The sequence below is a fragment of the Heterocephalus glaber genome, unplaced genomic scaffold, assembly GCF_053883595.1.
Source record: "Heterocephalus glaber isolate CG9 unplaced genomic scaffold, H.glaber_assembly_v1.0 deba00001600, whole genome shotgun sequence".
NCBI classification, from domain to species: Eukaryota; Metazoa; Chordata; class Mammalia; order Rodentia; family Bathyergidae; genus Heterocephalus; species Heterocephalus glaber.
Window position 1 is genome coordinate 36,479,456 of NW_028258372.1, and position 24,321 is coordinate 36,503,776.

The 24,321-nt window shown below is 42.9% G+C and overlaps 1 protein-coding gene across 8 annotated transcripts in view; it reads left to right on the forward strand.

Moving 5' to 3' along the window:
* The window catches only part of Nr5a2 (nuclear receptor subfamily 5 group A member 2), a 137,697-nt gene that overhangs the window by 12,778 nt on the left and 100,598 nt on the right, over nt 1–24,321 (forward strand). For 5 of the 8 annotated variants that reach the window (XM_004860118.4, XM_021240654.2, XM_004860119.4 and 2 more), the window contains 3 exons: nt 2,628–2,746; nt 4,246–4,387; nt 6,926–7,572. In XM_004860118.4, the coding sequence (XP_004860175.2) occupies nt 2,628–2,746; nt 4,246–4,387; nt 6,926–7,572 (908 nt within the window). The other 3 variants (XM_087193874.1, XM_004860121.4, XM_021240655.2) reach the window with 3 other exon arrangements.

A 24,321-nucleotide genomic window follows, 5' to 3' on the forward strand; every position in this document is an offset into this window, starting at 1 on the left:
GGGAGGACGTGCGTTTTGCACATGGGGCCAGTTACCCCCTCGGCGACCTGGGGTCTCGCCGGGCCTTCGGCCGGGGCCAAGGAAGCCCCGGAGACCCACTTGGCAGGTCCGGCCTCAGAGGAACCCGGTTGGCCCAAAGAGGCGTTTCTTCCCAGCACTTGGGGCGGAAGCGAGGTGTGACCGGGCCCACTGCTGCCAGCCCGGAGCGGCTCCCTTCCCGCCGCCCGCTCAGGCCCGTGCGCTCCTTGGTCCCAAAGGAAAACTACTTCTTCGAGTTCGGGCGCGGGCGTTTCTGAGAGACCCTGGAAGAAGTAGAGGACGGGAAGCCCCCGGGCTTAATGGGATGGGGGTCCACGGCGACGTTTCGGGAGGCGCCTTCTTGGTACTACCTTCTGCCCCCAAGCGAGAGCGCCGGCCTGCCGCGCGTCCAAGGCTTGCCCAGGTCTGGGTTCCAGAGCAAGAGGGGAGCGCCGGGGCGCGGTTCCCCCGGACTCGGCCTGCCTGTCGGGATCGCCCTGGGGTCGCGGACCCCATCCCACGCGTGCCCTGGCTCCAGCCGGGCTCACGCTCAGTCCGCCCCGTCGGGGAGTCCGGAGAGAGAAGTCCCCAACCTCGCGGGAACTCCGTGCCCCTTGCGGAGGCCCGGCCTCCAGGGCCCGTAGTCCTCTCCTTTCTCCAGGTGGAGACCGCGGGGGGCACCGGCCACTTCTTGGTCGCCTGCTTCCGCTGCACCAGGGCACTGGGTGACCCTGGAAGGTGCCCCAGCCTCCCGCAGCCGCGTCTGTCTTCCCACCCAGCCTCTCTTTTTTGAGTTTTCAAGAGGATCCCCACCCAGGACTAGGTCTTTTCGGTGTTGGACCCCAGAAGTGGGCACGGAATCCTGTAAGAGGCGCCCCTAGGTGTAACGTGAGGAGTTTATTTTGTTGCGCGAAGGGCAGGAAGGAAAGAACGAACACCCTTGGTAAATACGGTCTTTTCCTGTCCCTAAAACACGCTGCGAGACGGTAGTCACGAGCTGTCCGAGTGCTCTAAACGGAAGGCTTAAACGAACTTCCCGAGCTCTCGGTCTCTCCCCAGACCCGGCAGGGCTCTTAGGGCCGGGAGGGCCGGGACTCGAGCCCGCCCCGCCGGTAACGGCGCTCAGCATCCCTCACTCCTGTTCCGCGCGGCCCAGGCCCTGGCCTCTCCTGCGGCCTCTTTCCCTGGGATCCTCCCAGACCCTGGCCCAGTCCCCTCCTCAGCCCCAGCCCGGGGCCCTGTGTTTTGGGAGGGACAAACCCTCCACCCCTACCCCAGAGGCCCTTTCCGAGGCCCCCAGAAGGAACCTTATTGGAAAAATCCGTCGCGGGCAGAGGTCCCTGTGGTGATAGCCTGGTCGGGGCGGGGGTTGGCGATGGCGGGGGGGGGGGGGCCGCTCCACGTTTTTGGTAAACAAATCAGATCAAACTTCTGCGGGACGGTGGTTACCCCTCCCCCGGGCGCCCACCGCTCCACCCCCTGCGATGCCACTGATTAACTTAAAGCAAACTGGCCTGCTGTTTGTACTCCACTGCGCAGCAGAAAGTTGAGCCCGGGCCAGAGCCGGTGCGGTGCGCCTCGGGGTTCGGGAGCGGAGCCCAGAGCAGACCTCTCCGGCGCCCTCGGTACCCGCCCACCCGCGCTCCCCAGCCGCCCGCGCCGAGCGCCGGGACTCGGGAGGTGCTGCCCGGCTACCTCTGGGGTCCCCAGGCCCTGCTCCTCTCGCGCGTGGCTCATCTTTCAGCTGCGAGGACGCTTGGCGGGTTAGTGTCCCGCGCAAGGCGGTTCCCCGAGCCGGGCAGTGAGCGCAGCCCTCTGCAGTGATGATCGGGAACTGAGGTTCATTACGGGGCTTCAGTATTGGCGACGAAACCAAACCTTCGGGTCTTTCTTTTCCTCTGCTGCATTCCTCCCCCACCCCCGTCGGGTGTCTTTTCTTTTTCTTTTCCTTTTATTTTCACAGGAAATTTCTAAACGCGAGGAGGTGAAAGTAATCCGCACCGGAGTACTGTCGATAGAAAACTGATTGTTTCGGTTAATCTAACAGACCTGAGCCCCGGGAGCCGCAGGCTGTTGTTAAAGTTGGGCTGTGCTGAGAAGCAGATTTGTGGGGCTTCCCTTCCTCCGCTGAGCCGCAGTTGCAAATGGGTGTCGCTGTCCTGACCAGCCAGGTGTACTGGCGGCGAACAGCAATAGGAGAGGAGTAATGTGCATGCTTGTTTCTCTCCTTGGGCAAAGGTGACATTTTGGAACTTAACTTTGCAGAAACTTAAAGGAAATGCTGCTTTACACAGTTCATGTCTCTCTTCTGATTTGTTGCTTTGCAGAGTTAGGAGACGGGTTCAATAGTGCTCAGTGTAAAATGTTAGCAGAAGTTGGAATTATGTTTAAAGTTAAAAAATGGGAAGTGCACGCTCACTGATGCCCAGAAAGGTTTTACTTTCACTGTGTAAAAATGGTTCTCTTTAGTACTACCTGGGTACAAATTATTTTTATTTTATAACTTACCTGGTGATATTTGCCCACCAATCGGCAAAATGCTGCTCTTTGCAGGATTGAAACCTATGTAGTGAATTAACTGGACGCCTGTGTACATTTTCTTGTTTCAGTGTCTCAGTTTAAAATGGTGAATTACTCCTACGATGAAGACCTCGAAGAGCTTTGCCCCGTGTGTGGCGATAAAGTGTCTGGGTACCATTATGGGCTGCTCACCTGTGAAAGCTGCAAGGTTTGCTCATATGTCGCTACCTGAAAAGATACAATGTTCAAGACCAAAAGAAACCACTGAGTTACTTTTTAAGGCTAAATTGAAGTTGTTTCTTTTTTACTCAAAAAATGAAGAGGGAGAGAGAGAGCTGGTCTTAGGGAGATGATTCTTAGAAATAGGTTTCTGATTGAGTTCAAAGGCAAAGAAATTTATGCTGTTTAGAAAACTTTGCCAGTCTCATGGCCTTAAAATACTTCATTGTAGTAAAGTGCTATTGCTGCAGAAAGGTTTCCATCTCTAACAGTCCTAAATATTGATTTTGCTTGACTTACATATATTTAAAGCACTGTTGATCTTCAGAAGGAACATAACAAAGTACTTTCCAAATAGGTTTTAACTTCAGAGTGTTCTGCGCTACAAGTGTAAGCATTTTTTAATCCACAGATCTAAAAGCCTAAATTCCCAACTAGGTGATTTCATCCTGAAATAATTTTTAAGATTTTTGAAATTTGTGTCATAATGATCAAGAAACAGGATTTTAGTTTCCTGAGTTTTTAAAAATGTATCATCTGATATATTTAAATGCAAGGAATTTGAATATGTAAAAGGTACTCTATTGTTACGAATATCAATGATACTTTAAGGATTTATGTCAAACTTTGTATTAGTCCTAGTTAATTCAGTGTCTAATTTTTCAACATTTTTGTTTTTAAAGTAGAAGACAGTACAATTAATTAAAGCATTGCCAATAAAACCTCTTTATTCTCTGCAACAAAGTAAGATCATTTCCCTTCATGGCTAGTAATAAACAAGAATGCTATTTTAGTAAAGCTGTTATTCTATTATAAAGTTACAAATTTCATTTTTGATTAATCCTTTTGAGTGAATATAAGGAGAGCACACAAACTCTGCTATAATTCAGTTTTGTGATATTCTCTTTCCCATTAGTTTCACTTTTTTAAAACAGTTCTCATACTTGAATGCATTGCAATGGAATTATGAGCATTTTCCCATTTTACTCTTTAAATCTTTTTACTTTAAACTATCCAGTGTTGACATTTTTCAAAGACCTGAAGCATTTTGTTATTCAGTTTTTCCATTGGCATTTTTGCAATGGTTTGTCACTGAAATTGTACCAGACTACTTAAAAACAATGTAGACTTCCATGAGTATTCTTGTCTGGAACATGAAGATTAATAGGAAAACAGATTTTTTTAAAGAATCACTGGTCAATACAGAGTGTATTTTTTTCTGACTATTAGAATGAAGTGGTGTGTAGCCAAATCTCCCCAAGATTTGACGTAATTTTTCAGGAACATAGCTGAGACCAGAAACATTTCTACTATGGCCTGGCACTATTTTGGAGGGTTGATCTTGTTGAAATGTAAAATAAACCACAGAACCACATAAGGGTTCCAACGGTACAATGAAAAGATTTATTGCTGATTTCCTTAAAATGAAACAATGGAAAAAAAATGGTGTTAGATTTATAATATGTCTCACTATTTTCTGTCTTATAGGGATTTTTTAAGCGAACAGTCCAAAATAATAAAAGGTACACATGTATAGAAAACCAGAATTGCCAAATTGACAAAACACAGAGAAAACGTTGTCCTTACTGTCGATTTCAAAAATGTCTGAGTGTTGGAATGAAACTAGAAGGTAAGATTCTTCTACAGACTACTACTGCCTGTTAACAATCTCCAAGGATGATGACTTTAGAACAACACTGTACTTACTTATAACATAGTAACATTATTTTCCTAGACTTTTAACACTACTGACAATAATGTAAGGTTGCTTTATGTTTTCTCTGCTGAATAGTCTGAGTCTCATTTAAACATGGTAACATCCAGTAGGAAAGAAATTTAAATATTAAAGTTCCTTCTTGTAAATTTGGGAAGCAGAAATATTTGATCAATAAAACAACCAAGTTCATAGACAAGACTAAAGTGATTCAACTGAACACAAAAATAATTTGTTAAATTACAAAAAATAAGATACCTGTTACATTTTCAAATCAGGATTTCATAATAGAAGTTTGATTTCAATCCTTCAAAATAAATGTGTTGTCATAATTGTTATTAATTTCATGATTCTTGAGTGACATTTAGTCATTAGTTATGAAGAGAAATTTCTCATTTAGAATTTAATGTTTTTGTCATGTAGGAATGCATGTTTCTTTTATGATTCTCTCTTTTTTTTTTGGTACCGGGGATCGAACTTGGGTCCTTGGGCTTGTGAGGCAGGCAGCAGAACCACTGAGCTAAATCCCCAGCCTCTTAGAAAGATAATGACTGTATCTGCAAAATAAAATAAATGAGAAGCAAGAAACAGGAAAAATAACTATTAAATCAGTAGCAATGGTTTGACAAGAACAAGAGAATGATGATAATGATGGAGCCTCAAAAGATACACTAAACTTTGTTGAAAGAGCAAAATCTACACCACTGTGTTCAGATTGGTAGGCTGCAAAGTTAATATGTGACTGCTGTAAATAATTTGTAGTTCATAGATTGTTATAGCGTGCTGCTGTTTTTCAGCCTTTGACCTACTGGCTTTCCACAGATTAAATATACTGCAAATAAAGTAATAACAAGGGATAGATCTCTCTGATGGTGCTAGATACAAGACTGCATTTTATTTGATCAGTGAGGCACAGGCTATTTCTATTTGGAGCCTTTTTGTTATTTGGAATTCATACTCAGTAGAAATAAGAAAAAAATTCAAATAAATCTGCTGGATTGCTAGCAGATTCCTTCCGTACTGAAGAACCCACCTTGGTTATCATGGGGACTGTTAAAGTCAATACTGATTGCTTTTAAGAAGAGACTGAGAAAAGAAGTAACTGATGTTTATTAATTTTCTTATCAGTCACTTTATTATTTACTAAACAGCAGAAAGTTTTGGTAGATGCTTTCTGCAATATGAGACTTAGAAGACAAAATGTGAAAAAGTAGATGCTATAATTTCAAATGATGTCATTTGATTTTTTTTTAAACAAAAGAAAAAAGTTGCACTTTTTTACTTTGAAATCATGCTTTAATTGCACATAAGTATCTCATGGAGCACACTCATACTTTCTTAACAGTGGTTATGAGACAACTGAATGTTCAATAAATTATCATCCAGATGAAAAACTCTTTATGATCTCATGCAGCATTCTACATACCTAGAATTCACAATAAATGTTTAATGTGGTACTAATCCTAAGATGAAAAGCTCAGAAACTTAACCTCCAGCAATTTCAATGTGTCACAAGCTGTCAGAGGCCCCCACTTTCTGATTGCCATTGGCCACTATGTACCTGGAGAAGCAGCTAACTGCCTTATTAGGCCTGGCCGAGGCTCTGCACACATGGTGGCAGAGGAACCTCTGGACAGCCTTGCAAGGAATTTGCTTTAATTATGTCCAATTCTGCTGAAATTAAAAGCAATAACTGATTGTTACCTTATAGGCACTTAATAAGTCCAGGTGAAAATGATTTTCCAGGAAGGACATGTACCCAACACTTTTGCTACAATGAAGCCAAAATGGCTCAATGAGAGGAAAATAGCCTAAGGAAAAAAATATTCACAATTTAATCCAGAAGTGGTTTGTTTTATTCTTTTCCTCCCCAAAACCCTAAAACAAACAAAAACCCTAAGCAGATTGGATTCCATAAAGAATTACCACATGCCTGGCATTGTAGAAACTATACTCCTATGAGCTGGGCATGGTGGTGCACGCCTGTAATCCCAGCAAGGGAGGCTGAGGCAGGAGGATTGTCCTGAGTTTGAGACCAGTCTGGGCTACATAGCCAGAACCTGTCTCAAACTTCTCCTCCCAAAAAGAAAAAGAAACCAAAGAAGAAAGTGTGCTCTCTCTTAGTAGATATCTCCACGTATAGCAGATATTGTGAAACTTCTTCCGTTCACAAAAAGGTTAATATGTCCCCTATGTGTTCAAAATTTTTTTTTTGTTCAAAATATTTTTTGATAGCAAAATACACTTGGAAGAATTCATAGGGAAATAAAGAAGACATGTTTTTGTTTTGTTTTGTTTCTTTCTTGGAATCTTTGTGGGCTATTGTAATGAAAACAACCACACAACCATTTCTGTTCAATTTTCAACATTTCAAATATCTGGAGATCCTGGAGAATGCTAATAGTTTACATTTCATTTACATACCCTTCTTCCCTTTCTTTTTTTCCCCTACAGCGGTTAGAGCTGACCGAATGCGTGGAGGAAGGAATAAGTTTGGACCAATGTATAAGAGAGACAGGGCCCTGAAGCAACAGAAAAAAGCCCTCATCCGAGCCAATGGACTTAAGCTAGAAGCCATGTCTCAGGTGATCCAAGCAATGCCCTCCGACCTGACCATCTCCTCTGCAATTCAGAACATCCACTCTGCCTCCAAAGGCCTACCTCTGAACCATGCTGCCTTGCCTCCTACAGACTATGACAGAAGTCCTTTTGTCACATCCCCCATTAGCATGACAATGCCACCTCATGGCAGCCTGCAAGGTTACCAAACATATGGCCATTTTCCTAGCAGGGCCATCAAGTCTGAGTACCCAGACCCCTACACCAGCTCTCCTGAGTCCATCATGGGCTACTCCTATATGGATGGTTACCAGACCAGCTCTCCAGCAAGCATCCCACATCTGATACTGGAACTTTTAAAGTGTGAGCCAGACGAGCCTCAAGTGCAAGCCAAAATCATGGCCTATCTGCAGCAAGAGCAGGCTAACCGCAGCAAGCACGAAAAGCTGAGCACATTTGGGCTGATGTGCAAAATGGCGGACCAAACCCTCTTCTCCATTGTTGAGTGGGCCAGGAGTAGCATCTTCTTCCGAGAACTTAAGGTATGCTCACAGCTGTTACAACTCATAATATCCTAATATGGTTTTGGTGCTGAAAATAGATTTTGCTTTTCTTCTTTGTATGATTTGCAGAGTAGAGGTATTCTATGAGCATTACATCATTCAGGATTATTGTGGCTTAACTTTATGGATTTTATTCTGTGTAGCTCTAAATTTGAGGGATGGCATTTAACACAAAATCTATATGAAGCAGATTTTTTCCTATATAGCAGAATGTATATATTTCCTTGAACTCAGAAGGTTCCTGGCCAAAACAAATTTAATGTCTAACAGTACCTGGCAATGTATTTTTTAAAGTTAAAAGTAATGAGCTATATTAAATGGTATCTCATTGAAAGTATTTTCAAAGGAAAAAAAATGCCAATGATTTAGTGTGCTTACACCCTAAAGAATGCAAATACCACTGGTTAGTAGTATCAAGTAGGTATTTACTACCTGTTTACCTTGACATTAAGTGGTAAAGCCTTTGTTTTTGGAGCAGATTCCAATAGAGTATTTACTGTCATTAGATAGGGAATGCCAAACGGTGTTAGTCTACTTCTCTTGGGTTTTAGCTCGCATGATGTGTGTCTGCTGTTTATTTTAATGGATTGCTACATTGCAAACACAGTACTTGTTTGTATAAGGATCTATGTTAACTACATAATTATTTTATTTCTTGAAACTTTAGACTGAATTAATATGGGAAAGTTATTTAGAAGTTTGGAATCTGAGTGGCTACCAAGCCACATTTGGCAGAGTGTAATTTCATCCCTGACTTAATTTAAGCTCTTTTTTTAGGTAGGGGGCTTGAGACAGGGTCTCACTGTGTAGTTCAGCTGTCCTTGAACTCAGCATGTAGCCCTGGCTGACCTGCCTCTGCGATCATCCTGCCTCAGCCTCAGTGCTGAGATTATAGGCATCCATCACTTTGCCTGGCTCATCCCTGATTTAAAAATGAAGTATAGATTGACTTCTAAATATATTCTGCTACAAAATCAGTTTCTTGCTTTTGCTGTCATGATAGATGTGGCTGGTAAATCTCAGTGGCTTCTGGTGATCTTTTTGGAGATCTTTAAATCTCTGAGAAATGGAAAATATGGAAAGCAGATTTTTAATTTAAAGGATTAGTGTTTAAAATGGTCTGTGCAGGAGACAGAAGCACTAGAGAATGTGGGAGCTATCTGCAAGTGGAAAATAATCCTTTTCATAGAAGTCTTAAAACACTGCTATTTGTAAAAAGTTGTGTGAATGGATCTAAAGAAGTTATGAAATACCACAGCATGCTGGTAAGACTGCTGCCATACCCAGTTTTTTATTCCCATGGCCTTTATTATTTCCTTGAAAGATGGCTGGTGGTGCAGACATCACCATGGAGTGTGGAGGACAAGCAGATCGCATCAGGTAGGCGTCACGGGACAGAGCCGCTCTGTGCCTGCAGCCACTGCACAGTGGTCAGAGCCTGTGTCACTCAGAAACCAAAAACGGCAACAGCAAAAGCAGCTTTCCTGGTATTCTCACATTCACCACCTTGTCCTTAGGGAGTAAGTACTGGGAAAGGAAAAATGATACTTTTAGATACACCTGAAAGGTTACGGAACGTCGAAGTGAGGAGAAAGCAGCCTTTGCAGTTAGAAGAACTCAGCTCGAATTAGGTCTTCCCCCTGAACTACTGCATCTTCCCAGGCAGGCTGTCAGTGTCTCTGAGCCTTGGCATCTATCTGTGAAATTGGGTTTGAGGCATCCTGGAACAGTGTGGAGGGAATAGTTGTCCTTTTAATTGAGAAAGTGTTTGTTTTTCCAAGTTTTATTTTATTTTGCAGTGCATAATGATGACATTCGCTGCGGGCAGTTGGTCCATGTACATAACTCATCTTAATTCTTATGTTCCCTACCTCGTGGTCCCCTTCTTATTTGCAAAACTCAGTTGAGAAGGTTTTGCAAGGAAAAAAGAAAATGAGAATTTGTAGGTAAAGCACCTAATACGGGGAATCTGGTGTATGCTACACTCGCAGTAAAGTGCACTTGGCGTCTTTTTTTTTTTCTTTATCTAATGCTAGAGATCGAACCCAGTACCTGTGATGCTAAGCAAGCACTCTGCCACTTAGCTACACCCCAGCCTTAAGGGGTGCTTTCTTTAAATTGTTATTAATGATGAAAACTGCAAACTTACATAATACAATCTTATATTGAGAAAAAAACCATGCAGATGTAGTCTCAGTAGTGTGCCACTGGGAAACAATATTACCAAGTGTTACAGGACAGCACAATTGTATTGTCATTAGCAGTCATCAATCAGTATAAATTCAAGACTTTAGTTTGCTAGGCATTGAATTGGGTATAAGGTGAGCACCAAGTTGAATTCTGTTGGGGTCTCACGCACACCTGTGATCCAAGCTACTTGGGAGGTAATGGCAGGAGGATCACAGGTTTGAGACCAGTTTGGGCAGCTTAGTGAGACCCTGCCCCAAACGAAAACAATGGGCTGACAATGTAGCTCAGTGGTGACTTTGTCTAGCATGTGAAAGGCCCTTGGTTCAATCCCCAGTACTGGGGCAAAAAAAAATAAAAGCTGAAAAGTGTATTTTTTCTTAGAGTCTGTGATAGGATAGCTTCATTAATTACTTTTTAAAATAAAGACAGTTAAAGAGAATAGAGATATATTTCACAAATCCACAAGGAAATAAATCACGCATGTTATTTACATGTGAAAAAGAATGTTACTAAGCAAACATAGCTAGTCAACGTAGGAGTGCTGGGGAAATACTCTTTCTACAATTTTCTCCCTTTGCAACTAAATTCTACAATTAGATTTTTTTATATGGCATGGGGTTAAATATTTGGCTAAAATATAAACACCTTTAGGAATAGGCATATTAAATCTGTATACCATTTTTTTGAAGTACAATTTATCAGTCTTTCAGAGGAAATATATGTTGACAAAGGAAAGGTTTAAAAATACAAATACTGAGGTGCCTATGCAGGTTGGAGGTGTCCCCAAAGGGAAGAAAATCTTGAACTCACTCCACGGTTTGCTCTGGGCTCACACTGAACAAGAATGATTCCGTTTAAGTAGTTTTTGGAGAAGAAAAAGATTCGGAGTAATATAGGAATGGTTTAAGCAGAGACTTGTGGGGTGAATATTCACATTGGAATAATTCCTTTTCCTTTTATTTGTAAATTTACTTTATCCAAAAAACAGGGTAAGTCCTTTGAAGCCAGCACTAACGGTGGCTTCGAAATTTTTTAGTCATAGCTGCAGTGAGAAATACAGTTTACATTGGAACTTTGTATCAGACACATCTCTAACGCACGTGGACACACCCATGCACCGACATAACCATGCACGGACACGCAACTAAACCAAAGTTTTGCCAGATAGTATATGACCTACATGCTATGCAGTATATTTTCTATTCTCTTCTGCTTTAGTCTCATTTACTTCTTGTCCTTTAAAAACTTCTGGCCATGACCCACTAAATTGATTTCATGACCTACTAATGAGGCATGACCTGCAATTCCTGAAATATCTCTGGAAGGGAGGTTTTGTGGGCCACCCGCTGGGCAGTGCCTCATGGTCACGTGGTCACCATTAAGAACGACTCCTCCTGCCACTACCTCCTGGATGCCCCTGAAACCTGTAGAGTCCCTGTCCTATCATTTTGAAAAGTTTTGGCTTTATTTTTTGCTCTTGTTTATTTAGTTTTTATTTTATTTATTTAAATGTTTATTTTGCAATACTGTGGATGGAACCTCAGCCCTTTTTATTTTGAGACAGGGTCTCATTAAATTGTCCAGGCTGCCCTGAAACATGTGATCCTCCTGCCTCATCCTCCCAAGTAACTGGGATTACAGGCATGCGAATTGCACTCCGCTTAAAGGCGTGGCTTTTAAATATCCTTTAGGAGGATGCCCTCCTTTAAGCATTTGTCTTTCTCTTGTCAACTTTACAACAAGCACATTGTCCATCAAGTGATACCCTTGAAGGGAAGATTGCTTATACTGCTGTACCCCAAGATGGCAAGCCACATGCTTGCTCAGGAAAGCAAAATAAAACAAATTTGCAAAAGAGCCCTTGATCACTGCAACAGGACAAGTTACATTCCCTGCCATGTAGAAAGGAGAAAATACAGATTTCATTTGCTTATTAGCAGAAAGGCCAGAGGACCCTGGGTGGGACGTTTTGTATTTCCACACATCTACATGATGCAAAAGTGATTCTGGTTTCCACTCGAAATATTGGAATGAGAAAGAGGAAACTACAGCTCCCAAATTTTCAGTTTGTGAAGCAGCATACAACAAAAGTATAAATAATAACAGGGCTGGGATGCTCAGTGGTAGAGTGCTTGCCTGGCACGTGCAAGGCTCTGGGTACCAACCCTGGCATCATACACACAAGATAAATAATAAAACAACAGCAGCATACTTATAGAAACCATGTAATTTCAAAGCTGGAAGATGAAAGGGGAGGGAGGGCTATTGAGGAGCTGTTTTGTTTTTTTAATAACTGAAAAAGACAATTCTGGTCCCCAAGCAAAGTAAGGGAAAGAGAAAGGTGAAGTTACTGTGTGCTTCTCTGAAACACCACACGCACATCAGAGAACACCCACTGCTGGAGGCCACAGGCTTTGCAGAGGCAAAAGAGATGGTGGAAATCACATGACTCCACCTCTTTTTGCAGAGGGAGAAACTGGCAGGACCGGAAGCCTGACTTGTTCAAGATTCAACAGCTATGGAACAGCAGAACTGGGATGGCAGATTCAGGCTCACAGAAGCTGTCTCTCTGTCCAGCCCTCCCTCCCCGCAATGCTCTCATTAACACACGTGCGTGGACACACACACACACACACACACACACACACACACACACGCATGCCATGTAACCTTTGACTCCAAAGCCACAGACCTCTGCCAGACAGGCTGAAGCCAAAGCTCCAGTTTATCAGACCTCCATCCCTGCTCCCCAAATTCTAAATCACTAATAGTCAGGGAGACAGATTTTTTCCTGCACCCACCCCAGGGAGTGAATGAGTCGCTTCAGAAAGCTTTGGTGACTCTCTCAGGCCTCTGAGGGACTGTTCAGTGTGGTGGATCCTCCTGCTAGCACTTCTGGGCCTTAAAAGACCGCTAAGGATTGTAGTGCCCTGCTGCTTTGCGGAATTTCCTCTGAGGGAAACCCTGGGTTGGCAACAACATAAATGAAGTTTTCACCAGTGGAAAAGGCCAAACAGGATTCTGTCCTGTGCTCAACATAGCTTTAAATTTTTTTTTCCAAATGTCTGTTTGTGAAGATGGGCAGGAAGAGAATGCAAGATTATAATCAGGTCAGAGATGAGCCGTAAAGATTTTCTGAGATAATACCTTATTTTCAATGCATTTCCTAATCTTTAAACAAAAAAAATTTTTTTTTCTTGAGACAAGGTCTCACTATGTTGCCCAGGTTAGTCTTGAACTCCTGGGCTCAAGTGATCCTCCTGCCTCAGCTTCCCAAGTAGCTGAGACCACACAAGTCTAAACAAAATCTGTCTTAATTTACACACCTTACTTTTTCCTTGCCATTTTGGAAATTAAGAGCAATTTCAAGATATCCCATTCTGCTGAAAGAGCTATCCTTGGGAGTGGAGAAGTTTTTGTTTTCTGTCGATTATTTTGCTCTCATCTGTGACTAGAATATCTCATAAACACAAGAGCAGCAAAAAAATAATTCCCACTTTGTTAAACAACTAATAAACCTAGAGGATCTATTTGATCTTCTAATGAGACCAGAGGTCTTCAGAGGGTTCTGGGAATGGATACATAAGAACTTCCCCTCCACAAATGATCTGATGCATGTAGGACTTTTTAAAAAGTCTAAATTAATCCTGACTGAAACTTATAACTAGCGTTTCTGTGGAAAATAGGTCTCAGGCACTCAGGGAGTTCCTGTCAGAGGAATTCATCCACGCCGAAGCTGGTTTTTAAGTGTGGTTTTCTCTGAAGCACGGCAGCCAGGGGAGAGACAAACCTTCCTTTCTGATCCATTACAGAAGCTTTCTGAGAAGAATTTTACTTATTTGTGACGTTCTAGCTCGCCTTTCCCAAATTGTAGCTCACCTTTCCCAAATGATGCCGTCTATAATCCAGACTTTGGCGGGATTTCAGGCTATATTCTTTACTAAATTTGTGTAATCATTTTTCCCTCTGTGGGAGAGAGAATGAGAGAATGGGGGGGAGAAAGAGAGAGAGAGAGGGAGAGAGAGAGAGAGCGAGCACGCAAGCAGGGACTTCCCAGTTCGACCCACTACATGGATCTCTGCCTTTGCCTGAATGACGGGTCTGGAATTTCAAGTCCAGGCCAATCTCAGCATTTCCCCGGCTGATGTGATTCCCACAACCGCCCCACCACTTTCCTTACTTCTCTGGATGCAGAGCGGCTCATCTGAGAGGGGGAGGTGGCTGAAAAGAACTTTAAAAGTTTGTTTTCCAATGATCCAATGAAAATTTGATAGAAAGGCAAATTAAATCAAACTATTGCCAGCTCTCCTGCTCATCCAAAAGATAGCACATGGAAGGAGATCTGTCCTACATAGGTTTAGAAGGAAATAAGAAACTGGCTTTTCTTCCAGGTGGAGGAAACCTCCACAGGGCTGTTTGCTTCTGTCTTTGGGAATTGGAAAGAACACTGGAATCTGTCGGTCTTATGCATCTCTGCTGATGTTAAACATCTGTTTCCATGACCTCCTCCTCTGCTCCAGATCTGAAACCTTACTGATGGTGTTGAGAGTTTATGTTACTTGCCTACAGATATGTCGTGCATACATGTGTATTGTACATGAAGGAGCCCACTCGATCTCTGAGTTTTCTTCCTGCTCACTGTTTGCTGCGTGGCCAGCTCTTCGCAGTCAGTACCTGTTTGTGCTCTGCTTGATTAACTGATGGGCCCATCTGCTCATGGTTGTATATTCTTTACCTTTTATATTCCTCGAAGGGATGTCTTGAAAGAACTCCAGGCACCCTGAAGCTTCCACGCACCGATACTTTTTTATATTGAGGTATAACTTTCCTTAAGCTTTCTTTGCCTCTTCTTAGCACACAAACACAACAATTCTATCACCCGGCAAAGCACCCTCAAGCTCCTCTGTACCCCAGTCCCTGTCGATCTTGATTTGTTTTTGTGTTTACAGTGTTTAGTTACCTTGAAAAAGGATGCAGTTGCTCCACTCAGTGAGTCACATTTGCGAACTGCAGGTTCAGTTGAAACTCCTTGGCTTTCCCGTCTTCCTCACAGTGGGGCCCTGGTCATTGTTAGGTGTCCAAATCCTTCGTGGGAGTCAGGGTGTTGGGCTGAGAGGATTCCAGTGAGGGTCATGGCTTCGTAGTGGGTCTGCCTGTTCACACATCCACTAAGCTTCCTGTTCCTATTATTCTACGTGTGCTCTACTAGAATCATGGGGATAACCAGCCACACCCAAGAAATCTACATTTATTATTCAGACGTGTGAATATGAATGATGAGAGTAGGAAGAAAAGCAGCATTTTCCTTCATCTACACCAGTTCCCATGGTGAAGGAGGAGAGAATACCTTTATGGGTGCCCGCTAAGCTCTTGCTGTGGTGCTGGGTGCTTTCAGCCCTGTGAAATGGGCAGGCCGGTGACCTCCTTGCTCAGAGTGATGGTAGAAAGTTGGGCCCTTTTTCTCACGTGGGATGTGCTTTCCAAAAGACACATCCATCGTCTACCCCTCCTCATAATTCTTAGAGTGGTGCTGACCCATGGCAACATTGAGTTAATTGACAAGTAAAACTGTCTAACTCAGTTTTTAACTAACCAACCCTTTTAGTCAAATAATTTGTTAGTGCTAGTGAAATTAACCAAAGCAATTAAATCAGTTTAGGATATAGAAGGTGGACTGGCATGGGAAAAAAAAAAAAGAAGAAGGAGATCCCTCAAGGCTCAGAGTAATACAGCTGGAGGTTTGGGGCAAATTCAGGGTCAGCAGAAAATACTCGGACTTTTGTTGGACCACCGAGTTTGAACCATAGATGATGATGATAATTGCTATTTACTGAGCTACGAGTCAGGCATCTATGAAGTGCTCTGCGTGTGCTGCCTCATAGAATATTAACCTCGTACTAACTGATCCCCGTGCACTGCGAGTTCTTCCCACCTGTGAAGATGAAGACACCAAGACCTGGAGACCTTTGCTGACTTGACCCAGGTCACATAGAAACTGTGTGACAATGCTGTTATTAAAGCAAACATTGCACGTGGCAGTCCCTTCCAAGCAGTAAAGTACTTTAAACTGTCGCTATTATGGCTAAGCCCATACTTGTCCCAATAGGTCTCAAAGGACTTGTTACTTTTCCACACAGATAGCCCTTTTCATAACTTGGTGCAACAGTATATACATTCATTATGGATTCCCTTAATTAGGAGAGAACACAGTGGGAGATGGTACAGAACAATTGACGAAGTTGATGGCAGAATAGAAGTAAAGTGTACCGATGATTGCAAAGACCTCTTCGTCTAGGACGTACTTTGCAAACTGGGCTATGCCCGGGTGGTGGAGAATGAGGCAGGTGTGGAGCAGCAGTCTGGTCCTTCCCAACAGGCAGAGACCTGGTAGGCTTCCCCCACCCCCTCCGGCTTCCCAAAGGCCAGGAACAAACAGTAGAAGCAGCTTTGTCAACGTGCCTGCTTAGAAGTAGTCACATGCCTGTTTGCTGAGAACACCTAGTGTCCTTGGTTACTGTGATACTTGCAGGGCACAGATTGCTCATAGGCCTATAGAAAGCTGCCAGCTCAGCGTCTGAGAGGTGGTGCTCTCAGTCTGGTTCCCTGGTCCCTGTCTGCACAGACTCTACTGTTGCACAAAGTCAGGTGATGGGTTTAAAAGAAAGCTAGAAAACACGACTTCTGTGTGACATCCCTTCATACACTATTGAAGGACTTGGCCCTCTGAATCTGTGAGGTAAAAGGATCTCTTCATTTTCCAGAAAAAGTAAAGCATGACTTTTTTCTGACTTATTATTCTTCTACAGCCCGAGGAGTAGATGGTACAAATCTTGTAGAGTTCAACATCCATATGCAGAATGGCTGCATGGAAATTGGGCGTTGGAACTCTTTTTCACATTAAAGACATTAATCTCTAACCAAGCAATACAACCCACAATCCAAAAAATGACCTATTGCCTGGCATGGTGGCACAGTCCTGTACAATTCCAGCACTTGGGAGGCTGAGGCAGGAGGATCGCATTGAGTTCGAGGCCAGCCTGGAATACATAGTGAGACCCTGTCTCATAAAACAAAGAACAAAACAAAACAAAACAAAACAAAAAGACCTGTTCCAGCATCCAGGTGTTTCTCAAATGTATACTCTTTTCTTCTAATGCATCTATCAGGTTAAGCTCAGGAGCTGGCGGGTCAGGGGTCCTGGCCACTCCCTGGGAGATGCTCCAACCTTGTATATCATTTGCTTTATTTTCTCTATCCTCCTTTCCTTTTTTTTTTTTTCTCTCCAATACTGTGGATGTCATGCAGGCTAGTTAACTGCTCTACCACTGAGCTATGCTCCCACCCCTTTTCAGTTTATTTATTTGAGGCATGCACATATTGAGGGTATGTTATCTACTTGCTGAAGTTTCTTGGGCTTCTTATTCAGAATATGGTATGTGAGCCATGAGCTCTCCTGCACTGGTCATAGGCTTCAGATCTGCTGAGTTACAATAAGCTTTCCTCCCCACCCTGCTCCATATTGGGGTGCTGGGGATGGAACCTGGGCCTCACCCATGGTAGGCAGGTGCTGTACCACTGAGCAACACTCCCCTAGCCCTTTGAAATGTATTGTGAGACAAGGTCTTGTTTAGTTAACCAGGCTGGCCTAGAACTCGCCATCTTCCTGCCTCAGCTTCTTTTCTCCTGGTTTTCATCTGACCATTTTTCTCATTACTTTTCACTCACCCTCCTCATTTGCCCATTCCTCCCTCCCTCCTTGCCCATTCTTGCTCTCCTTCCCTCCCTCCTTCCTTCCTTCCTTTTCTTTCTGTTATTTATGTTTTGAGACAGAGTCCTGCCATATAGCCCAGGCTGGCCTTGAGTTCATGATCCCCTGCCTCACCCAATCAATCCCTTTTTCTTCTCTTACTCAATTTACTTTTTTCCTTTTCCTCCTTATGCCTCAAGATCCCGGGAAGCTGTAAGTGTTACTTTTTGCAGCAGTGCAGCTCTGGGGACCCAGTGGCTGCTAACTCCTGTGCTTGTCTGAGTTAGCATTTACTCTCAAGTGAAATGCAGCTGTGGAAGGAGGACAGGCCATGTACTTTGTAGGCCTGAGTGAGGATGGGTAGGGAAGACAAGAGAAACATTTTAGCAAGAAGTCCCTAGAGATGGACTATATTTAATAGTAAAGAGAACTTCTTTCCAATCTTTCCACTGTATAGGATGTGTGTCTCACACAGTTGCATTTTAGATTTTTGTTGCTGTGACAAAATACCTAAGAAAAACTATTTAAAAGAAGAAAGATGTATTTTGGCTCATGGTTTCAGAAGTCTCAGTCCATGGTCAGCTGCCTCCATTGCTTTAGACCTGTGACCAGGCAAAAAAGGAAAGCTCTTCACCTTGTGGTGGCCAGGAAGAAGAGAGAAAAAGGGGCTGGGGCCCTAATAAACCCTTTAAAGTGACTTAATTCCTTTAAATGCAACAATCCCCCCTTGCACCACGTCCCCTGCTTAATAGGCCATTCAGCTAGGGGAGAGGTTACCATCTCCAGGATCCAATCACCCTTCAAGAGCCCCACCTCTGAACACTAGAGGGCTGGCATTTTAGTGGACATTTTTGATCCAAATATGCCAAAGGTCTGCTTTGATGGTAAGAGAGAATACTGAGGCTTCAGGCTTAATGAAGTGGGAATGGATGATCCCATGTAATTCTCAAAGAAAAGCAACCTCAAAATACCTCTCTTGTTTTGTAGTTGTGAGAGTTTCTGGGTATAGCCAGGCATTTCTACTTCGGTCCCTTGGCCACATCCCACACGGTCACACAGGTGGTCACCATTGTGTCCCTCACACTTAACTTCCTCCTCCATATTTTCAAGTGCCATGTGCTTGACACACCAGGACCAGTTCTATGACCTCTTCATAAATGATGTACTGTGAAGGAATAGACAAAGAGGAGAAAAGTCAGAAACCTGAAGTACAAGAGCCACTGCTATCTTTATTTTTCTCAGAAAACTGAAAGAAAACCACATTATCTTGAATATCTGGCAATGTCACTCAGATTGCCCAACATTCAGGATTAACTTTACAGCCAAACTTGATCCAACTTCTAACTCTGTAAGAATGTTTTACATGACAGATGGAATAATTGGCTAACAGGTCTAAAGTCTACCTTTATTGCGAAAGAAGAACATTGAGAAGGCAGAATGGAACTTCAGACCAGCACTCTTGAAGGTCTGTTCTGGGTCTTTCATTCGTTTCAATCCATGCTTTCATGATGTTGGTTTTTGCCATCTACAGCAGGACCACATCCTAGGAATTGACAATCTCATTTCTAAATGCCCTGTTTACTGAATGCTTTACCTGAGAGAACAGTATAATCATTTCATTTAAATTAAGAACATATTTTATGGGAATGAAACACCATAGACATGGGATACTTGTTGAATCATTGTCCTTAAGACTTAAAAGAGGGAAACAGACTCTTCATGGTAAAGGGAATATGTATACATCTTGTCTTGGCTTTTCTTTCTTTTTTAAACCCAGAGCCCTACACATATTAACTAGGCAAGCACTTATCTCTGACTTACACTCATACCCCTTTTTCTTTATTTTTAAGCAACACTAAATAATTCTCCGTAATCTGAAAATTCTGCGATGTTTCAAATGACTTCTTTGTTTGTGTTGCTCATTTTTATGCAGGCTCTCTCACCCTGATTTGTGAGTAAATAAGTTTGGAGTCCAAATAATTCTCCCTGGTAGATCTCATGTGTGTACATCACAGAGTTTTACATATCCTGTTTTTAGATAGGTCCTCTGGAATGTTGACTTGCTGTAAGATGTGTTTTATTTTGGCTACTGTATCCTGTCAATTCTGAAAGCTTCACAAATGCATTTTTTGCCTCTTCATAATTTTTTCTTTCTTTTTTTATTGGTACATGTCTGTAGTACCTAGTGATTCCATTCATCATGGGGAGTTAGTACCTGTACATGACATTTCTTAATTCTTTCATTTCCACCGCCTCCTCCTCTCCCTCTACCTCCCTGTGTGTTTTACTACACACATCTTATCACAGTCATGGTTTTTTGATCTACAGTTGTGATGAATAAGAGGCTTTACTTATTGCCTAATTAAAAAAACTTACTAAATACTGCATTTCCCCTTTTAAAATAACGATATAGATTAGTGTTTATGCAGAAGTGTCGGCAACAGAATTCTTCAAAAGTTTTCCTCTGAGTGATGAAAAGCTACCACGTTATTTTGACTAACTAATCAAATGTAACGGGGAGCTTGAAGTGCCTTACTTAGATTGTCCTTGTGTACTTATCAAAGCAGGAAATGTAACTGGAGGAGCTGATGAAAGGCATCTCTCACAGTACTCTTTCAATTATAGATCTTACAGAGCAAATGAAAGAACAGCTCTCCTGCCAAAAACTCAGTCTTGAGGTGCCCCTTAATGTTAACTGCTGTATTAGCTAGTTAACACTTGATTATGTACTTTAATTGATTCTTGCTCTAGCTTTGGAAGAAAAAAAGTCTGGCTCTATTTGGTACATAAATCAAAGGAGGAGAGATACTGGAGCACAATGATATTGCTATTTACACTAGATTCAAATCACATCAGACAGCTCCAGTGAACCTCTGGCCTCACTTTGATGACAAATAATGTGCTTTAAAAAAATGCTCATAATTTGCACTCAGAAATTGGGATCAGTGGTTATGAATATTTTCAAAGGAGTTTAATGTGACTATTGAAAATTACTTTTATAGCTGTAACAATGAAATATTGCAATTGTGAAAACATGGTTTCTTTCCAGTTACATATTTGGAATAGTCTAACTGTCATCTCGGCTTTTGAAAAAGATCAAAGCACATTAGGACAGCACTTCACTAGTCTGTGGTATTTTCCTCTTTTTTTTTGGTTATACTGGGGTTTGAGCCCAGGGCCTCCCATATTCTAGGCAAGTGCTCTACCACGAAGCTACCTCCCCAGCCCTTTTAAATTTTATTTTTGAGACAGAGTCTTACTAAATTGCCCAGGCTGGCCTCAGCCTCCCTAGTAGCTGAGATTACAGGAATGCACCACCAGACCCACATTCGCATTTTTCTTTAGAGTTGAAAGCTACCCTTAAAAAAATATGCCATAAAAGAATATGTGTGACCTAGAATTAGGCAAGAATGGGATTTTATTCATGTATTTATTTATTCACTCAGCCATACAGCAAACATTCATTGAACTCCTACTATGCATTAATCCATGCGCTAAATTGCTAGAGATAAAGCGGTCTTCCCTGTAGAGGCGCTAAGTTCTCCTGGCCACTTTTCTCAATGAAAGACCCCCTCCCTCCCACCCACCCATAGCGATGCAGAACTAAACCCAAGGGCAGCCTTGGCACTGGCCCCTTCTTCGAGTACTGTGCTTGGCTATGATGGCAAGCGAGTGATCCTGCCTGCACTTACATCACTCGTTAAGATTGCATTGGAACTGAGAAGTGCAATGTAATGTTTTTTTTTCTTTTTTGCACTGGGGATCGAACTTGGGACCTAGTGCTTTTGAGGCAGGCGGCGACACCACTGAGCTAAATCCCCCTCTCGGTGCAATGTAATTCTCACGGCATAGTCCAATAAGAACTAAAACAGAAGCTAGAGGTTGGTGCAGACTGCGGTGCGAGCTCTTCGGACGGAGAGTCCCTAACCGGCATGGGGGAGAGGACGGTGGCCAGGGCAGGAGGAGGTGATCCCCAGAAGAGCCTGGCAGGAGGAGTAGGAGGCGGGGTGACAGGGCGCCGAGGAGGCATCTCGAGCCCAGAACAGTGTGCAGAGCATGGAGGCGTTGGCGTCCTACTTCTTGGGAGCTTGGCTTAATTCCTATGCTGAGCAGCAGGTGTGGGGAAGGGAAGGGGCAAAGGCAGAGCAGGACTGCGCTCGGGGCCGCTTCCAGAAGGTTCTTACACACCCCGTGGATTGGATTCCGGCAAAGCGAAGCCACGGGAGATATTTAAGCAGGGGAGACTTGAGGGATTGGAAACATGCCCTAGTACTTACTGGACACGTGCCTGCCGTATAATTTCACAATTTTGGTTTGGTAAAGGTTTTTCCTGTTTGCCAGCATGGTATTTAGTTGAATGTGCATTCAACTTGTGGCGCGGGGTGAGAGGGGTTTTGTTTGTTTATTTATTTATTTTTTGGTACCAGAGATTGAACTCGGAACCACTGAGCTAAATCCCCAGCCCCATTCAATATATGTTGATCAGACACCTACCCACGATGGGCAAGACCTGTTGAGGGTGAGGGTATGTTACAGTGAACGAGATCAACAAGGCGCTGTCTTTGCTGGTGCTCACATTCTGGAGGAAGGAAAGCACACACTAAGCAAGGGTAGTGTTCACCGATAAAACAAACAAGTGAGCAGGGCACGTGGCAGGAGAGAGGGGGCAGTTAGGGTTTCAGAGACCAGTGTGCGGAGCTGAGCCTTGAACTGAGATCTGCCCTGCAGGAACTGACAAGCTGGATAAACCCGGAGATACATGGGCAGGCATAGAGCAGGACATGTAGAAAGCCCTGAGGTAGAAACCAGCTTGATGTTTTCAAGAGACACAAGACAGGAGAGACTGGTAGCTGAGACAGAAAAGTGGCTCTTGATGAAGCCGAAGCGTTTAAGGTCCAGCTCATGGGGGTATTGGGTTTTATTCTCTTTGAACAAAAAATAATAAAAGTTTAAGCAATGGACTGACTTTAGCAAATTCTATTAAAATTACTGCCGGCTGCAGAGATGGGTTGAGGGGACTAAAGAGAGGGCCTAGGAGATCGAGCAGCCCAGGGGAGAGATTGCAGGGGTTTAGACCTGGGTGAGAGTGGCCTGGGGAGAAGCGGACCAACTCAGGAAATATGTGGAGGAAAAGCCAGTTGAACTTTCTGTTGGTTTATGCTCTCAATGCATACTATTTACACTCACTTTGGGGAATCCGTGCACATATGTATCAGATCTGGGATAATTTTCCATCCTTTACCCCTCCCCATCTTCTCTCTCCCTCTGATCTCCTCCCCCATCTCCAGAAAGTCTGCTTCCCTATTTCCTACCCTCTCTTTTTTATTTTACTCTTTATCTATATTTTGGGTTTCTCATATAAGAGAAACCATGTAGTATTGAAGCCTGTGTGTCTGTCTGTCTTCACCTAACATGATGGTCTCAAGGTACATCCGTTTTCCTACAAATGACTCAAGTTTATCTTTATGGCAGAGTAGTACTCCATTGGGTGTTAATATCACATTTTCTTTATCTGTTCACCTGATGATGGACATATGGACTACTTCCAAGACTTAGCTATTGTGAATTGTGCTGCTATAAACAAGGGTATCCACACCGACCTGGTTTGTTCCCCCCATAGTTTTTTTAACTGAGAGTAAAGCACTAGTAATTTAAAATCCTTTTTGATAAGGCTTACCTTCAATACTTTGATCATCTTTGTTCTTTTCTTTTAAGAACTTCAGCTTTCTTTTCCTAGAGTAACATAATATATTCAAGCTGTACTCTTCCCAGGGCTTCTCTACCTCCAAGAGCAAAAAAGTGGGTGTTATTTGGATTATAAAACAAATCCAAGTTTATCTACAAAATTATAGATTAGCATAAATATGTCATGCCTATCAGAATTAATGGCCCTAGTAGCAATGAATGTTCTACCTGTGGTAAACTTTTGTTTTGCTGTGGTTCTGGGGATCGAACCCAGGGCCTCATAGGCTAGGCACAGGCGCTAAGGATGAGCTACTGCCCAGTCCCTTATCGAAATTTCTATATCTTCCAATATTTTAACAGGACTTCAGGTCTTGGTACTTTGTATCTTACTTAACTTCTAGGCATTTGATTTTTTAAAAAAAAAACAAGGAAAGAAAAACAAACTGTGATACATGTCTAATATCTCTGTAGTGAAAAAATCTTCTTTTTAAAAAATTAATTGTAAGCTGGGAATGGTGGTGCTTGCCTCTAATCCCAGCTCTTGGGAGGCTGAGGCAGGAGTATCACTGTGAGTTCAAGGCCAGCCTGAACTACAAAGGGAGACCCTGCCTCAAAAAACCAAAAAAAAATTAATTGTAATGGTACATTTTATATATACATGATCACATCCATCACAGGGAATTTGTATCTGTACATGATATGTCTTGATTCTTCTTTTTTTCCCTTCCTCTCCCCTCCCTTCACCCCTCTTCCCCTCTTTATTTACGAAAGCCTTGTTTCCATTTTTCCTTCTATTCTCTTTTTTCGTTTTCTTTTTCTTTCTTCCCCCTCCCTAGTTCCCCAACTAATTTGAAATTTTGCTTCCTATTTCACAATGTCTATTGGAAAAAGCTTCTTGCTAGTCCACTTTTTTTTTTTTTAACCTGTACTGGGCAATGAACGCAAGACTTTTGCACTGGTCTACATCTGCAGCCTTTTATTTTCATTTTGGGACAAAGTCTCACTAAATTGCCCAGGTGGAACTCACTCAATCTTGCTATCTTCCTGCTTCAGCCTCATACAGTCCCGGGATGAGGGGTGTGTGCCCCCATGCCCAGCTCCAAAGC